Source organism: Lampetra fluviatilis, chromosome 2 (genome assembly GCF_964198595.1).
Source record: "Lampetra fluviatilis chromosome 2, kcLamFluv1.1, whole genome shotgun sequence".
Taxonomy (NCBI): Eukaryota; Metazoa; Chordata; class Hyperoartia; order Petromyzontiformes; family Petromyzontidae; genus Lampetra; species Lampetra fluviatilis.
In genome coordinates this window covers 35097517-35115286 of record NC_136276.1, presented here as the reverse complement: position 1 = coordinate 35115286, position 17770 = coordinate 35097517, and the positions used below count along the sequence as shown (strand labels likewise).

The window sequence follows — 17770 nt, the reverse complement described above, 5'->3', positions numbered from 1 at the left end:
ATGCCCCCCCATCTACCTGCCCGCCAGCAGTCAAAGAGTGCTTGTTCGCCAGTCTTTCAGCAGGCCGTGAGATTACTCCACCTCGAGATGGACTCTCTTGAGACCCATCCCACCAGCAATTTCAGGGTTGTGCATTTACTCAAACCTATTTTATTAGCAAACCTTGTAAAGACCAGACTTTTCAGAGTGGAGTTAAGTTGGTGTAACTAGACGCATTTCCACATGTAGACAAATAAGCACGCGTTATGATTAATCAAAACAATACGTCATGTTTCGATTTAAAGCTTTCGTGACTGCAGGGATTCATCTTCTTGGTTCGTTCGGTTAAGTAACGTAGAATGGAAATAATGAAATAATAAAAATGCATTATTTCCATTCTACGTGACTTTACCGAAAGAACCAAGATGAATACGTAACGTTACATACGATTGCCTTTGTATTTTTCCTGTTGCTTTGTCTTTTAATTGGCCGAATCCATTTAAATTAGTATTAAAACTACAAAAACCACATCCATTTCTAGACAGAGCAAGCCTCAAGACTTCACAATGAAGACATCGACAAAGATCAATTCATGGTTGAAGGCCTCTCAAAGCCGTCACCACTCTCACGATACTGCGATGTAATAAATCACGGCTTGTCGCGGGGGCCTTCAACGTAGCAGTAAATAATGGCAAATTACAAGATTGAACAGACCTGGTGACTGAAAAGCTTTAGTTATTTCAAATCAATTAGTAACATTAAGACAAAACAATGACAGTTTTAAATGCAACATTTATTTGAAACAGCAAAGAAGTTAACTCTCCTACCATAAAATTGAGTTACCCCCCCAGTGAAGGTCAACAATGTATTCCTGCCGATGCATAAACATAAAATGTTTTGTAATAACTGGCCTTAACATTAACATGGCCATGTAAAATCGCAGCATCCATATAAATCTAAACATTGGTAGACGCAAAAGCATGAAAGCAAGTTGCTCATGCACTGCAAATTTTAACAAACGCAATCAAGTACGATCATCATTGGGTTTCTGAAATGTATATTTTTTCTGAAGTGTCATTTATTTAAATATAAACTCGGATTATAGCCAAATTAGTGATAATGTGGAACACTGTAAAAGCTGCACATTGATCACAGTACATGACACCGATAATGGCAATTATAGAGACAAATTCTAGAAAATGGTACATTACTTCAACTTATTTTAAAAGAGCAATCATTTTTTTTAAAAGGTCAAATTATTTTTCCGCCAATTGAAACCCACATCATGTTGAACATTAACAGTATGCCTGCATCTTGACATGCATTTGGACATAAATGCCAATAACTTTATGCATAAACATGTTATCACGGAATTATTATACAAGCAGAGGCAGTGGCTTACCGAGGCCATGCATTAACTCCAACAGCAAACATTCAAAATTAGCAATTCCAAACCAAAACGTGCAAAGAAACACAAGTGATTTAAGAGCAAAATCGCATCGACTCATAAGCGTTGTCTTTTAAGTGTCTTCAATGAATCTGGATAACTCCTGGGTGGAGTTCATGAGGTTACATTCATTTTCTTAAAACCCTGTTATTTCCATGAAGATATTTCACCCATTTATAGCTCGAAATTGGCCAGATAGATCAGTGGCAAGAGGCAGTGGCTCACAATCTTAAGAACTATCGAGTTAAAATCCTAGTTGGTTGGGGATTAACTTGGCCAATTATCCCTCTGGGTCCAATAAAGAAAGTACCACTTTTTTGGGAAGTCAACGGTGGTTGTCTTATGGATACTCACCCTTTCCATTCAGAACTTGGTGGCATTCTCAACCATTGGCTCAGGGCTTTAAACATACACGAGCACTTGCCTTAATGCTCATTTGAGCAGAAAGTCAAACTTTTCTGACAGGTTGTAATGCTATATGCAAACATAAACACAGTAAAAATACCTAAAACTAGAAGCAAATTTTGGCACAAACAATCGAATGAAACAGTAGTCGATGAACAGTACTAAACTGGACTTCCTGGTGAATGGAGAGCCGCGAACATGTCGAGGGTTGCGTTGCACTGCTCCATATTTTAGTTTTGAAAGTGCAATTTTCAATTTGCACTTTTAAACATTTTAGGGGTCCCCCCCACACACCCATTGACGACACTTATTAAAACAGCAACACAAACCACAGCTAAGCAAATTTTTTTTGATAAACTTGTTTTTTTGTCAGTATCGTAAATTTAACTTTTTTTTGACCATCATGACCACCAAAGATAACGTGTATAATGACCAACACGAGCTATATTTCAGTTTCGTAACAATTCCACGTAAATTTCTGAAATTACGAAATGTGAAGAGCCCACGAAAACCACAGCGGCTTGTACATGCCTTCATATCCCAAAAATTTCCACTTGCAAGCAACGGCCATTTGTGTAGTTTTCAATTACAATTTAAAGCTTCGTCAAAATATTACAAGTAGCTAGTTGCGCCGCATTTGGTGTTGCCCGACGTTTCGTTCCAAGTACCAAGAGCTTTATCAGGAACTGGCATTCTACCGAACATGCCAAACAACCGAAAAAAACCAAAGCTGTTCGCTCAAGCTATATTATTTTACAATACTTGTTTTGCGTATGGACTGCAGCCAATATTGAAACATCAAAGAACACCTCAGCACACGATGGTGTATATACCAGTAGACCAAGGGACAAGACAAATGAACACCACTCGTTGCTGCAATGCCGCCCCATCTGCACATGAAGTCACTTCCTTCTGGATCCTTCCCGGGCCAGTCGATCCGCAGCCTCATTACCTTTGTGGCCACTGTGACCCGGAACGTGCTTCTGAAAGACATAACAGGACACACACATTCATCATCATCATCGGGAAATAGTGACGTGTTCCCCACTTTCAAATGAATGTTAAAAATCAAAAAATATCTAATCTAAAGAAAACATTTTGGAAAATCCGAATTCCTTTGGATTTTTCAAAAAATTCGATGGTAAATGCAGTTACTTCCACGTCACGATTGCCGTGCTTCACGCGAAGGTGCCATCGGGTGACAGTTAATCATTTCAACTTGTAACGCACACCGTATTCGCGCACTCCTGAAGAGAGAGGGGGACTTCGAGGGGGCAAAGAGGAAGCAAGGGGGCAAGCAGGAAGGCAGCCACGCTTCGAGCCGGTGCCAATAATTATGATCAAAGCTCTGTGGTCCTGTGTATATTAAGGAATTACACTGGTCAACATACTTTTTCTGGCACAAGGTAATTTTGGGGTGCCGATTCCAAATCTGGCATCAGTTTTTGTCTCATCACATCAGGTTTTTGAGATATCAAATATTGCATTTTCAATAAAAACTGCAGAAGAAAAATATTCAATAAATGTGGATATCTACATAAAATTATATTATAAAACACACTATTATAAAAATACAGCACTATATTTTAACACTAAAGCAGTCACTGACTCGCAACAACTTGCAATCATAAGTGACAGAGTTAATTTCGGGTAAAATCAATGAAAATGGGGTATGCCGATTGCATTAAAATGAGATGTGATAGAGCAAATCTGAGATCAGATTTGGAATCAGCACCCTGAAATTAGTCTAAAACAGCTGCAAAAGTCCAGGCCAGAAAAAAATGTTTTTTTTGTTGACCAGCATTATCGGCCAATAGATGTTTTACATGCGGGAGAAAAGAGCACCAGGAAATAATCCACACGTATTGGAGGGAAACACTCGTCCATACAGACATAACAGGTGGCGTTCATATTTTTGTATTGCCGATTTCTCCTGGCAAGCCAAGGTAGAGGGGAGGACCTCGACTCCCACAGGAAGGGAATTTCACAACATTTGTGTGATCGACACACTTAAGCAGTTTGTGCTTTCGCTAAGTTGTCCCCACCTGAAGGACGCTTGTGTTGCGCCCGAAACGTCGTGATTTAATTTATTTTAATTTTGTACCTACGTGACTTTACCGAAACAACCAAAGAGTAGGAATCCTTGCAGTCACGAAAACTTCAAATCTAGAATTTGTGTAATCTACCAACCCTCGCCTCCAGTGCTGGATTACAGGCGTGTGCCGAGAGTGGGGTCACGTTTACTTAAATTATACCCTTGTTAATGAACTCATTCATATTAGACAGTCAAAGTGATTTCTTGCTCAGAGCATCGAGGCAAAGCTCATCTCGTTTACAGCCTCAATCTAATTGTGGAATTCCACATTCCAATCGCAAGAGTGAGGCTATTGATAGAACGCACCTTGTCACTCCCACACACTGGTACTAATTTTATCGATACCAGGAGGGATGATGGGCTCAGCCAACTCCCAACCAGGACCTTCCGATTGCAAGTTGCTTGCACTACCACTGCACAAACAGGCCCACTTATCAGATTGATATCTAAACGATATTTCTGTTGATTCAGCAGGCAAGCCCAACAGGCCTTACCCAAGTGACATCGATTCCCTGGCTCAGTCGATCCAGTTTCTGAAATTCAGCTTTGTTTTTCACCGGTTCTCCTGTGACAGTCTTCCATCCATTTTGCTTCCAGGTATTCACCCACTTGGTGGCACCTATAACACAGGAAAATACACCCAACATAGAAGATATTAACCCCAAATCTAAATAAATATTTGTTAGATCATGCAGGTATAATGTTAAAGATGTACCTTCCGCCGCCACCACACACTGGAAATACCTTCACAATCAAACACAAAAATGCATCGCGAATCATATTGGTCACTTATTTCATTTACAGCCCTTTGTCAATTCATTGCTAGATGGAAGCAGCGCTAAAATCACGTTATGGGAGTTGTTTGACCATACTTCAGCGTGTGCGGATTGGTGTAAGCAGGGCTGGTTAAAATATCGCTTGCCACGGATATGACACAGGTGGGATTCAAACTCAACTCGCCTTGTTCATAACGCAATGTGCCAACACGCAGCACCACCACCACAACCTCTCTTCATCGACCAGAACCATCCAGCAATAATGCAAAAACATACTACCGTGTAGATTTTCACGGCTGCATGTATCTCCAACGTGTCTTCCGGCTGGACCGCGTGTTGTTTAGCATGTCTGCCTTTAACATCTATGTTGGAAGCTTTTTCAGGAACCAAAAGCTGCTCAAGTCAATTCCTGAAGCTTCCAAGGGTTGTAGTAAAAAATATGTGACATCATGCTGAACAACACGTGGGGCAACCTGAAAACACATTGGAGCACTAAAGAAAAAATGTCCTATTCAATTGTGCACATGCATACTAACTGTAAGTGAACAAGCCGGATATAAATCTCTAGCAACACACCAAACTCTTCAGGAAGATTCAACTGTTCTTACCATCGATAGCGAATTTGCTGTCCGTGTGGATAGTCAGCTTGTCCAGGTTCATTTCCCGCGCTTGCTCCAGAGCGCGAGAAGCAGCCTACAAACAGCAACCAGACATGCGTGATGACGAGCATTGCAACCCAAGTTGCCGCGATTTCGTTTTCACGACAAAAAAATTAATCTCACTCTGCAATGATTTCTCGTGATATTAACCACAGGCAGACCTCGCCGAACGCAGGAGTTAAGTTTTGGGAAATGCAGTGTTGGGCAAAACCGCGTTCAACAAATAGACCTTCATGGGAAAAATAGGGTCGCGTTCCTGGGTTAGAAATGATCATTCCCTCCCCCCCTCTTTGTTTAACTAATTCTACATGATATCCGTCCTTGTTATTGTACGAAAGGATGCCGAGTGGTTCTCCATTTCTTGTGTGTATACACAACTTATGTTTTTATTTCACCTCAACACAAACCACTTCCCGCGCCGCGGCACTAGCACCCAACGAAATAATAAAAATAAAACATTATAAAATTCTCACGACGTTTCGGCCACAACGCAAGCAGCCGTCCTCAGGTGAAGAACAGAGCTGTCGGAGGACGGCTGCTTGCGTTGTGGCCAAAACGTCCTGAGAATTTTATTATGTTGTATTTGTTATTTTATTATTTCGCTTCTACGTGACTTTACCGAAAGAACCAAGAATATGAATCCCTGCAGTCACGAAAGCTTTAATCCGAAATGTAATTTAATCGTTCGCACTGACCCACCTTCCAACGAATGCAAGCTTTCAATAAAATGCAAACATTATTAATCAAGCTTTAAGTGTACTGGAAATACAGAAAAACACAATTTAGTAATAATTGTGATATACAATCACAAAGTTATAGAAAAGTAACATCACGATAATCAAATCCAGACAATTTGCATATCTGGAAAATGTTATATTGTTGGAACCAGAATGCATACATACACATCTCTAAATCAGCTCAAGGTTCCCGTAAATCACATGACCGGTGTGGCCACTGTCACTGAATCCCTCCACTCTCTGCACCCCCTGTGAAAACAAGACGCTGCTCAATGCAGCTCAATTGTTCTTGCTCCACTCCCCTCATCCCCAAAACCTTGACCTTGTAATTCCTTCGCCGCCTCTTCCCCAGTGCCCCTTGCTTTCTGCTGCTGCTCATCTTGAGGCGTACCCTCTCTTATTCTTACGTGTTTTCGGTAAAGTCACGTAGGTAAAAAAATTAAAGTTAATAAAAGTAAAATAAAATAAAAATCACGACGTTTCAGAGGCAACACACACTTGTGAGTGAAAAAATTAATAAAAATAAAAAACTTTTTTTTTACTTATATTAATTTTTTCAATCAGTGATAGTGGCCACACAGGTCACAAGTGTGTGTTGCCTCCGAAACGTCGTGATTTTTTTTCGTGACTGCAAGGATTCATATTCTTCGGTTTTTTCCGGTAATTTTAATTTTTTACCTACGTGACTTTACCGGAAAAAACCTAAGAATATGAATCCTTGCAGTCACGAAAGCTTCAAATCTAGAAGCATACCCACTTCTTGTCCGTCTTGGAGACTTTGGTGCCAGCATCCCTTCTGTTTGCTAGTCATCTCCCTCTGTCTGACGTTTTGCACAACTTTCATAACCAACCAACCACCCGTAATGGGAACCTCATTTGCCAGTAAAAATATGATAATTGGTTCTTTACCCTTCTATCTGGCAACAAAACTGACACCTTTTTACAAGGAGTCATGTTTGCATCGACCACAATACCTGCAGTCATAATACAAACAAAAGACATAACTCTGATAATGTGCACTGTCCTTGAAGTTGATTGGTCCACACCCGAGACCGCTTTCCTTAGAGCCTAGTCTCAAATGGGTTGGACCAGATGATGCCAAAAGTGCATTATCAGAGTTATGTCTTTTGTTTGTATTATGACTGCAGGTATTGTGGTCGATGCAAACATGACTCCTTGTAAAAAGGTGTCAGTTTTGTTGCCAGATAGAAGGGTAAAAAAACAATTATCAACCACCCGTAACTTTGCATAATATTTATACATTCCTATTATTTTTCTTCTCTCTTCCTTTTTCCACAAGTTATATCCTTGACTCAATTCCCCCATGGTGTGCCACGGGCAAAAAACTTCTATACCCCCTGCATACAGATCAAATTCACTCTGATAAGCACAATTATTTAGCAGTAAAGGAGAACAATTAAAGCAGACATTACTCACTTCTATTTCTGCCCTTTGGTTGGTCGGGCGTCCTCTAAGTCTTTCACTTACGTTCCTGCAAGTGAAAAAAAACGAAATTGGATCACCACATCACAGGCCTAGCAAACAAAGTGATTGCACGAGTGAAGAAGCCATTATGAAAGGAAGAAGACTTACATTGGGTTGCCTTCACCCCAGTACACGCCTACCCCTCCAGAGGCCCCTGGCTGGCCGTTCCTCGTGCAGCAACCGTCCGTATACACTGGCACGCCATCTAGTGGAACAACACCTACATTTACATTTTTCCACACTGCGTATTGTTTGGTGGTTGTGCTGTCGCCCATCGAAGTGTTTTTGGATTGTACCGTGTGTTGTATGGCACGATGTCTGATGTTTCGCTCGAATTACTGGGAGCTTCTTCAGGACTGATTTCAGTTCTTGACGTTTCCTGCCAAAGCTAATTTATTATCCTTACCAGTCATTAGGATGTCTCTGATTTGTGTCATTCTCTGACCCACGTGCTCCTCTTTCCATTTCTCAGCTGAATGCAGTTCCTGAATTTCCTGAAGCTTCCAGCATGTGTAGTCAAGACATCATGCCGAACAAATTATGCCAAACAACACGCGGTTCAATCCTCCCCACACCATGATTTTCTCATTAGATATTTACATTTCACGATAGCTTTTATATGCAGCTGCATACCAAGAAAACATAAGTCGACGAAAATGTATTTGCATAGAAGTGTGGAAAGGCAGCGAGGGCTGAAAGGAGAGAACCACTTAATGGCCAAGCTCGGAACAGAGAAACGTGGGTTCAGCACAAACAAGCTAAATATATATCACATTCTTTCGGTCTTTCGATACATACTTTGATACTGGCAAAATGGTTCCATTTTGAAGCTAAATATAAACACATCTGCTCAACCATCCAATTTACAGAGGACGAAACTGTTGAAATTCAATATTTACCTTTTATTGCACGATGGGTTTAATTTTTATTTAAAGCTTTCGTGACTCCAGGGATTCATCTTTTTGGTTCTTTCGGTAAAGTCACGTAGAAGGGAAATAATAAAACAATATAAATATAAAATAACACAAGCAATCATCATCATGATTGCTTGTGTTGCAGTCAAAACGTCGTGAGAATGTTTATTGTTTTATATTAATATTATTTAATTATTTCCCTTCTACGTGACTTTACCGAAAGAACCAAGAATAATGATGGGTTTGTTTACACGTTGAGCAGCTCAGCCTATCACTGGCTGTGGCTTCTACCCTTGCAACCACTACCATCGCCTGGGGTTGCCTGGGCCATTCGGAATGGAACTCATCCTTCCACTTCCAGCGCGTACCTGAACGCTGCGTGTGTTCGTATCTCGATCCAGATCCAGAATCATAGGAGTCGCGGTAGCCACTGTTGAATTCAGACAGAGCAATGCAAAGTTAGTAAAGGCGGTCCTCGCTTTTACGATACAATGCATTCCTGGAAACAGCGTCGTCGTAAAATTGGACCATATTTTCCCCATGGACAAGTAGAAACATCACTTGTCGATGTATTTTTTCTTTTATCAGCCATATTTAAGTGGCTTTAATTCGTAAAAATCCATAAAACACTTGAGAATAATACAAGTTCCACGGCAAGCCACATCAGAAACCAGACTGTTCAGTCAGGTCGGAAGAGAAGTTGTAAATCAAGTTTCCGAGCCATAAATTGATCTGTAGCAGCCCTATATAAACTTCGTAAACGTGGATTGTGGTAAACTGAACCATCGTAAACCGGAGACCGTCTGTATTATACAAAAAAAAAAGTATTCCGTGCTGTCAATCTGTAGGGTCGTTGCAAAATGCTCCTTGAATTTAATTTCATAATGCACTGATAGCAAGCTCGCATAGGGACAGTGAATGGTCAACTGCCTGAATGACGATGCTTTCCTTGACAAAGGATGGTTGGGTACAACATGCCATTCACAATCATAGGTGTGATCAGTTTCACAGGTCGCCAATACACAACATGCCTGGACGTGTACATAACTGGCCAGATTGTGTTGGAAGAGATCGGAGTACACCAGTCACTGGGAATGGGTGCAATGCCCTCCATGCCCACTCTGTGGCGCTGTAATTGCTAAATGTTGCTGCCAAATCAGCAGGTCTGGGGCAATAGGGGAGGGGGGGGCAACTGCAACGCTGCAGCGTTAAAGAGACCAACATAATTACAGTACATAGCGGCAGGCAGCGGGAGTAGAGCCGGGAATGGAACTCGGTGCGAGACGAACTGACTACATCTCTGCTCGACAGTGAACCCAGCGACGGTAGTTTTCAGTGACAGCGCCATCAACATGCCGACTGCCTTTGTCACTTTCGCCGATAGGACATCAGTCCGTGCAAGTGGCCGCCGCATTGGAAACCATTGGATTTGACGGCACGATGGGTTCTTTGCATATTTGGGGCGTCACAGTGGCTCCGAGATGTTAACCACCTCGCCTGGTATACACGAGGTTGTGGGTTCGATACCGACTGTCGCTTGCTGCTGTATATTTGGAGTTTGCGCGTTTTCTCTCGCAGTGGTCGCGTGGATTTTTTTTCTTCTGGGTATTCCGGTTTTGTGCTATACTCTACTTTAGTGAGCCAAGAATGTCTGTGTGTCCCGCGCGTGACGTCACTCCACGACGGCCAGCCCCCCTCATTACTAATCATGAGCGGGTGACGTCACTCTACATGGGAGGGGGGGCGAGGGGCCTCCTCCCCCACCTCCTCAGCTTCAACTCACAACCCTCACAATCACAACCCTCACTTCACAGGCAGAACCCTCACGTCACGCGATCTCCATAACGCTGAGACAATAGAAGTAAAAATGACGTCATGACGAACAATGGATTATAAATCTTTAAATTAAATAAGTCTGTGTCACCGCGGCATTACAAATTGCACACGAATGGATGCAATGAACATCACGTCGCTTGCAAGTTTTAGATTTACTGCCATACACCCATCATCCTCGGACGGGCAAATAATAGCCAGGTCGTTTCTGAAAGAAAAAAAAAGCTACATAAATCAGTGGGGCCTTACCTGCTAAAATAAAATAATGTTTACACCATTGGAACCTCATTTGCCAGTAAAAAATATGATAATTCTTTTTTTTACCCTTCTATCTGGCAACAAAACTGACACCTTTTTTACAAGGAGTCATGTTTGCATAGACCACAATACCTGCAGTCATAATGCAAACAAAAAACATAACTCTGATAATGTGCACTGTCCTTGAAGTTGATTGGTCCACACCCGAGACAGCTTTCCTTAGAGCCTAGTCTCACATGGTGCAACATACAGTCATGGTGCAACATACATACAGTCCTAGTCTTATGGCTGCAGGTATTGTGGTCTATGCAAACATGACTCCTTGTAAAAAAGGTGTCAGTTTTGTTGCCAGATAGCAGGGTAAAAAAACAATTATTAAAATAATGTTTTTAAAGTATTGTCGGGGGCCTTGCGATGAATAAGAACAATGCCCTCTAAGCGATGTGCACAGAGACATGGGGGGGGGGCGCACGGAAGCTCACCGCGAGTCGTAGGGGTCCCCCCCCCTCTGCCCGCCGTAAGAGCTGCGAGAATTCCACGCCATTTGTGTTGCAGCTGGGCGCGAGTAACAACAACAAGAACACCGCACCAGTTGTCACGGCGTTAGACCATCGCACGGCAAAAGGCGAACAGCACAAAGACAATGCACCATCAGGGATTCCATTATTATTCTTAGGTTTTTTCGGTAAAGTCACGTAGGTAAAAAATTAATAAAAGTAAAATTAAATAAAAATCACGACGTTTCGGAGGCAACACAAGCTTCCGTCTTCTGTTGCCTCCGAAACGTCGTGATTTTTATTTTATTTTTATTAATTTTTTACCTACGTGACTTTACCGAAAAAACCTAAGAATATGAATCCTTGCAGTCACGAAAGCTTCAAATCTAGGATTCCATTATTACTTTTATTAACTTTTAATTTTATTTTTTACCTACGTGACTTTACCGAAAAAACCTAAAAGTACACCATCAGGGAGTTTACGGTGTCTGTACCGTATGTTGAACTTCTTTCGCACCGTACGTAGACAACCGGGCTAATCAGAGGTGCCGTCTCAATCCCGGTTACATTCTCTTAACTCAATCCCTCGTGAAATTCCATCACGATTCCCAAATATCCCCCGAACATTAAATGCCACCTACACCACCACCATCATCATCATCATCCCCTTGGTCGCATACATCAGCAATGACCGATCCACTGCTGGATGAAAGCCATCCCAATGATTGCCACCCCCGTTTCTCGTGACGCAGTCCCATCTGGCGCCTACACGTGAACAGAGTTCATCTTGCTATTCATATCCCGCCGTGTTTGGCCTCTCGTGTGTTCTCTGCCCTGTGTGTTGAACTTCTTTCGCACCGTACGTAGCCAACCGTGATAATCGGAGGTGCCGTCTCAATCCTGGATACACTGCCTTTTATAAAATTCAGCCCTCGTGAAATTCCATCACGATTCCCAAATATCCCCCGAAAATCAAATGCCACCCACCCCACCATCATCATCATCATCCCCCTGGTCGCATACATCAGCAATGACCGATCCACTGCTGGATGAAAGCCACCCCTGTTTCTCGTGACGCAGTCCAGAGTTCATTACGCTATTGATACCCCGGCCGTGTGGCCTCTCGTGTCTTCTCTGCCCTGTGTGTGTTGAACTTCTTTCGCACCGTAACGCACGACCAACCAACCTCGCCATTGGCATCGCGGGAGGCCTTCATCCAGCAGTGGATCCACCATGGCCGATTAAACGATGGACCAATTTTCTTGGTTCTTTCGGTAAAGTCACGTAGAAGGGAAGTAATAAAATAATAAAAATAATAAAGTAATATATTTTATTATGTAAATTTTTTTTTTATTTTATTAAATAAAACATGATAAAATAATATTATATTATTTTATTATCTTTTATTTTTATTATTGTATTACTTCCCTTCTACGTGACTTTACCGAAAGAACCAAGAAGATGAATCCCTGCAGTCACGAAAGCTTTAAATCGAAAGATGGCCCAATTTTTAGCAAAACTGGATTAAATTGACGTCCAACTTACAGCAGAAGGGATCGAACCGATAAACGTGCTTTATAATCTTAAATTAATATTGGATATTGAATTAACAATATTAATGGACAGAGCGGGAATTCGTAATTGTCCCGCCAAATGTCCGAACACCGCCAACCCGCACGATCCCAACAATTGCCAAATAAACAATTACACATTCGAGACATCGACTGCTAAAATTATAACTACGACTAAAACAACCGACTAAGTTACCTAAGATGTCAACGTCTTATTTACGTTCGCGCTCAAATGCAATTGGTCCTCAACAGCGCTGATCGATCGACTGCTGAATGAAGGCCTCCCTCAAACCTTCATCTATCCCTCGATGAGGCCCCCCATTGCATCGCTCCACATTCTCTCAAAACGCGTTCCACACCTAACCAGCATAGTACGACAGCGTTGTTTTCCCGCACGAAGATACAAAAAGTGTTCCCCTGGCATCCTCTGCGAGAGAGGATTGTATCGCGGAGTAATTCTCGCTGGTGGACGAGCAAAGTGTATCGCCATTAACGACTGAACGAGTAGCACCATAATCAAAAACCAAGATGGCCACGTTGAAGTTGAGTCGTCTAAATTCACCGACTAAATCACGCTCACACCTTACCTGCTAAATGAAAGTCGAGACGACGGCAAATAAATCAATCGAAGTGCGCTTATAATAATCACTAACGTTAGCTTGTTAGAAGACTAAAGTTAGCAGCTACTACACCTCCTTAACTTCACTCTGACTGCAGACAAACTTCGGCGTGACTGGGTCGGGACTTTTATAGAGGGCGACGACTTCCATCATCAGCAGAGCCCGCCCATCACCACACAGGCAACGCCCTCCTCCTCCACCTCCTCAACTCAATTCAGACCCTATTGGTCACACCGTGGTGCCCTTAAACATCTCAACATTCATCCTACAATGTCCCGGCACAAGCGAGAATAATAATACAAAATAGACAAAAACATTTTGTTGCCCGTTTTGAAAAGGCTGTACTCCGTGTGGACCTGAAAACTCAATTTCCATTTACAGGAATACAGTTAAACCTTATGGGTTGGACACGGTATCAAATTTCCTCGTCTCATCCCAAAGGTGTCTCTCCACTCTCTCTCTGACAAATAAGAAATTTCATCTTCTTTTCTCAAATTCCTCACCTTGTCAATTTCACGTACAGTATGTTGAACTTCTTTCGCACCGTACGTAGACAACCGTGCTAATCGGAGTTGCAGCCTCAATCCCGGTTCAATTCTCTTAAATCAATCCCTCGTGAAATTCCATCACGATTCCCAAATGTCCCTCGAACATTAAATGCCACCCACCCCACCACCACCATCATCATCCCCTTGGTCGCATACATCAGCAATGACCGATCCACTGCTGGATGAAAGCCTCCCAAATGATTGCCACCCCTGTTTCTCGTGATGCAGTCCATATGGTACCTACACGTGAACATAGTTCATCTCGCTATTCATATCCCGCCGTGGTTGGCCTCTAGCATGTTCTCTGCCCTGTGTGTTGAACTTCTTTCGCACCGTACGTAGCCAGCCGTGCTAATCGGGGGTGTGGTGGGTGAAGGACGACAAACTAAACACAAAATTAGTTCTAAATGATCAAAAATCATTTTCGATTTAAAGGTGCAACGCTCCCAGGTGGCTTCCTGGCTGCCACTCTCTCCATCGCCATTCTCGACTATGATATTTTGTAGAGCGCTTAACTCTTTCTCAAAATAATAAAAATAAAACATAATAAAATAATACAATTCTCACGACGTTTCGGCCACAACGCAAGCAGCCGTCCTGTTCTTCACCTGAGGACGGCTGCTTGCATTGTGGCCGAAACGTCGTGAGAATTTTATTATGTTGTATTTTTGCTATTTTATTATTTCCCTTCTACGTGACTTTACCGAAAGAACCAAGAAGATGAATCCCTGCAGTCACGAAAGCTTTAAATCGAAAAATCTTTCTCAAAAATCAACACTACATCTCTAAATAGCATTTGTCGTTTCCGATTGATGTCTCTCAGTGTGACGCCAAGTGTTCATCTCTCCCACGTTTCTTTGTGAAAGTGTTCAGCTTTTGTTCCATCCTCTTCAGTGTCCACGTGTCCAATCCACGTTGTAGCAGATCGTACGCACTCATTGAAAGCGTTCATCTATTGTGTTCGGGAAATCTGGACGGTGCCATTGATTGTCAAATTCGGTTTAAAGAAAGTTAGGTACCATTGGGGGAAAATGTGTGACCGTACTTTTAGCACGTTTGTTACATTACAGTATACATCATATGAATGTTATACAATTATACTGGCATTTTACGCTATTCTACGTATTAAATTGTCATTATTTATTTCGTTTGTAAGCTATTCCAGTGAACTGCGAAAAAAAAGAGACAATGAAATCAAATTGTATCTCAGCCGTCCGATGTCTGTCATCTACAAAGTAAAGGTCACGCGAGGTGGCCCCTAAAACTGTGACCTCGTGATTTACGATCGCATTTCATAACGAGAGCGTGTGACACCTTCCCTGCCCAGCGGCTCTCTCTGGGCGCAGTGTTTTTATTTGAGGATTCGCTGCCGTGCAGCATCAGCAGCAACCGCATGTGGCATCGCTCGCATTCTCGCACAGCAAGAATGCGGTGCAGAGATGCGTAGACATTTAAAAACATCCCTCGTTCACATGGCACCTGTAAGCCAATGTAGCAAAAGAAACACTGGTAGACATATCAACTTTGGAATTTACTCCAATCATCTCTCTCTCCACCAAGCTCTTAGAACTTTTCACAATTCAAGAAGCGCATTGCCATATGCTTTGCATGAGGTACACATTCCCCCCACTGTATTTTAAAGACAATGTTTGGGGTGTATCTTATAGTCTGGTAGCTGTGTGAGTATATTTGTATAACTACACGAATACGAGACGCAAGTATTATTTGGGTCTTTCAGTAAAGTCACGAATATAGGTTAAAATTCATAATAAAAAAAACTACGACGTTTCTATCACAACACAAGCGATCGTCATCTTTCTCCTGCTGACGATCGCTCGTGTTATGTTCGAAACGTCGTAATTGTCTTTATTAATTTGAACCTACCTACGTGACTTTACCGAAAGACCCAAAGAATATGAATTCCTGCAGTCACGAACGCTTTAAGTCAAGATCTTACTAGGCACAAGGTTGGGGTGCATGTTAACACATTCCTGCGGAGGGAGCTCGTAAGAACGTTGGGTTGCTCGGTCAATGGCCAGGGTCAACGGCGGCGTGGTGTATTCCGCAAATATGGCCGACTGTGAGGGCGTGCACAAGCTGGCGTGAGTAGGTTGAACGTTGAGTTTTATAATGGCACCACGGGGTGACCAGCCCCTCCCCACCCAGCCCCACCCCTCCCACCCAGCTCCACCCAACCCCTCCCCACCCAGCCCCACCCCTCCCCCCACCCAGCCCCAGCCCCAGCCTCCCCACCCAGCCCCTCCCCACCCTCCCCACTCCTCCCCACCCAGCCCCTCCCCACCCCTCCCCACCCAACCCCTCCCCTCGCTCCCCACCCAGCCCATCCCTGCACGACGGACGGACACAATAATCCCCTGTGGGCTGGTGTAACCAGGAGATTCCTACCAGTATAATGCAGAGAATATGGTAACTGCATGACAACTTCAACGTGGAAGAGTAGGCCAAAACATCATTGAGTAGGCCTTGTCAGCAGTGGCATGAGCAAGTAATTGCAGGGCTGTACCTGCACTTTTCGCACCTAAAATTGTAATAAAACGTCAAATCAAGATGTAATAGGCATATTCTTAGGTTTTTTTCGGTAAAGTCACGTAGGTAAAAAATTAAAATTAATAAAAGTAAAATAAATATTAATTTAAATGTTTTACCTACGTGACTTTACCGAAAAAACCTAAGAATATTAATCCTTGCAGTCACGAAAGCTTCAAATCTAGAATATAAAAGGCATGTTTGTTGCAGGCCGCTTGGCGATTTTGGCTTGTGCTCGGCGACTATTTATAATAATAAAAAAAATCTCCAGAGCTTCTGCGTTTTGCAGATACTGTACTTGAGGTGTCTGCTATGAAGGGACATTGCCTGAAACGTCTTTATTAATCTTCAGGGCAATGTTGTTGACAAATATGATTTGTTCTTGAGCATAGCACAGCATTGTGGTTGTTTAAGCCAAGTACTGTAATGTACTGAACATCCCTCGAGTCCTATCCTACGTTTGGGTTATATAACGTATGTTAAACTGTTGTTTGCTGTTACATAAGCCTTACCAACCTGCAATACAGAGCTGTAACGTCACATATATATATGCAATACTCTCAGACAAGAGATAAGTAAATTATTCGAATGCTTGACCCTCCTGAAAAAAGTCTTAAGTCTCAGCGATATTTTAATCTGGATAACCAAATTGAATTAACTCATCGCTTATAAATCCACTCATGGATAATAAAACAAACTCAAGGCGTTGCTATCGATCACGGTTTTGTGATGTAACAATCCATACAGCACCTGAACACGAGCAGATTTTAGCACTCCACCCCTGCTATGGATGGAGTCTCGTACGTATTCCATTCCTTGGCCGCTATTCCGTCACTAATCTTGACCGTTTCCTAATTTTAACATCCCATCCCAGGATGTTAAAGTAATTGTCATTGCGTATTTGGATAAATACATTTTCACTTAAGTTGGCGGCGTGAAGTTCTGTGAACATGCAAAATGCACCTAATGCACTGGTACTAGTTTAATATAATAGAGTAAGTATAGGTAGTTGTTGTGTACTAGCCTTCTTCCAAAATTGATATTTTTATATATTATCTTTTTACTTTTTATTATGAATGAAAACACACCAAAGCGCAGCAAACTGCAAAACACCAGGTGTTGTTAAGTAATGAGCTGGAGGAGGGCTAGGATGGCAGAATTTGCAACCTTGCTTCAAGAAAAGATAAGGCCTGATAAACGGGCACATGTCACCCGTGCAGGCGGCAGAGACAGTGGGAGAGTCAGCCAGACATAGTTAAGGCAAAAAGCCCAACCATCCTGCATGGTTTTAAAGTAACGTCAAAATTCGAAATTCAACAACAGAGTAGGCTAAATTATCGATCCTCGCGCTCGCTCAAATTGGAGACCAGGCTGCGAGCTACATCAATGAACCATTGCC

The 17770-nt window shown here is 42.4% G+C and overlaps 1 protein-coding gene across 1 annotated transcript; it reads right to left on the bottom strand.

Annotated features, from left to right (window-relative positions):
• Positions 1-751: 751 nt before the first annotated feature.
• On the bottom strand, positions 752-13810 carry RNASEH1 (ribonuclease H1). Its single transcript, XM_078875192.1, has 8 exons — positions 13244-13810; positions 11071-11143; positions 8866-8927; positions 7692-7788; positions 7536-7590; positions 5311-5395; positions 4421-4545; positions 752-2814 (listed from the first exon to the last, which is right to left on the bottom strand). The coding sequence occupies exons 2-8, from the start codon at positions 11130-11132 to the stop codon at positions 2734-2736; spliced, it is 567 nt and encodes a 188-aa protein (XP_078731318.1). The 5' UTR covers positions 11133-11143; positions 13244-13810; the 3' UTR covers positions 752-2733.
• Positions 13811-17770: the final 3960 nt, after the last annotated feature.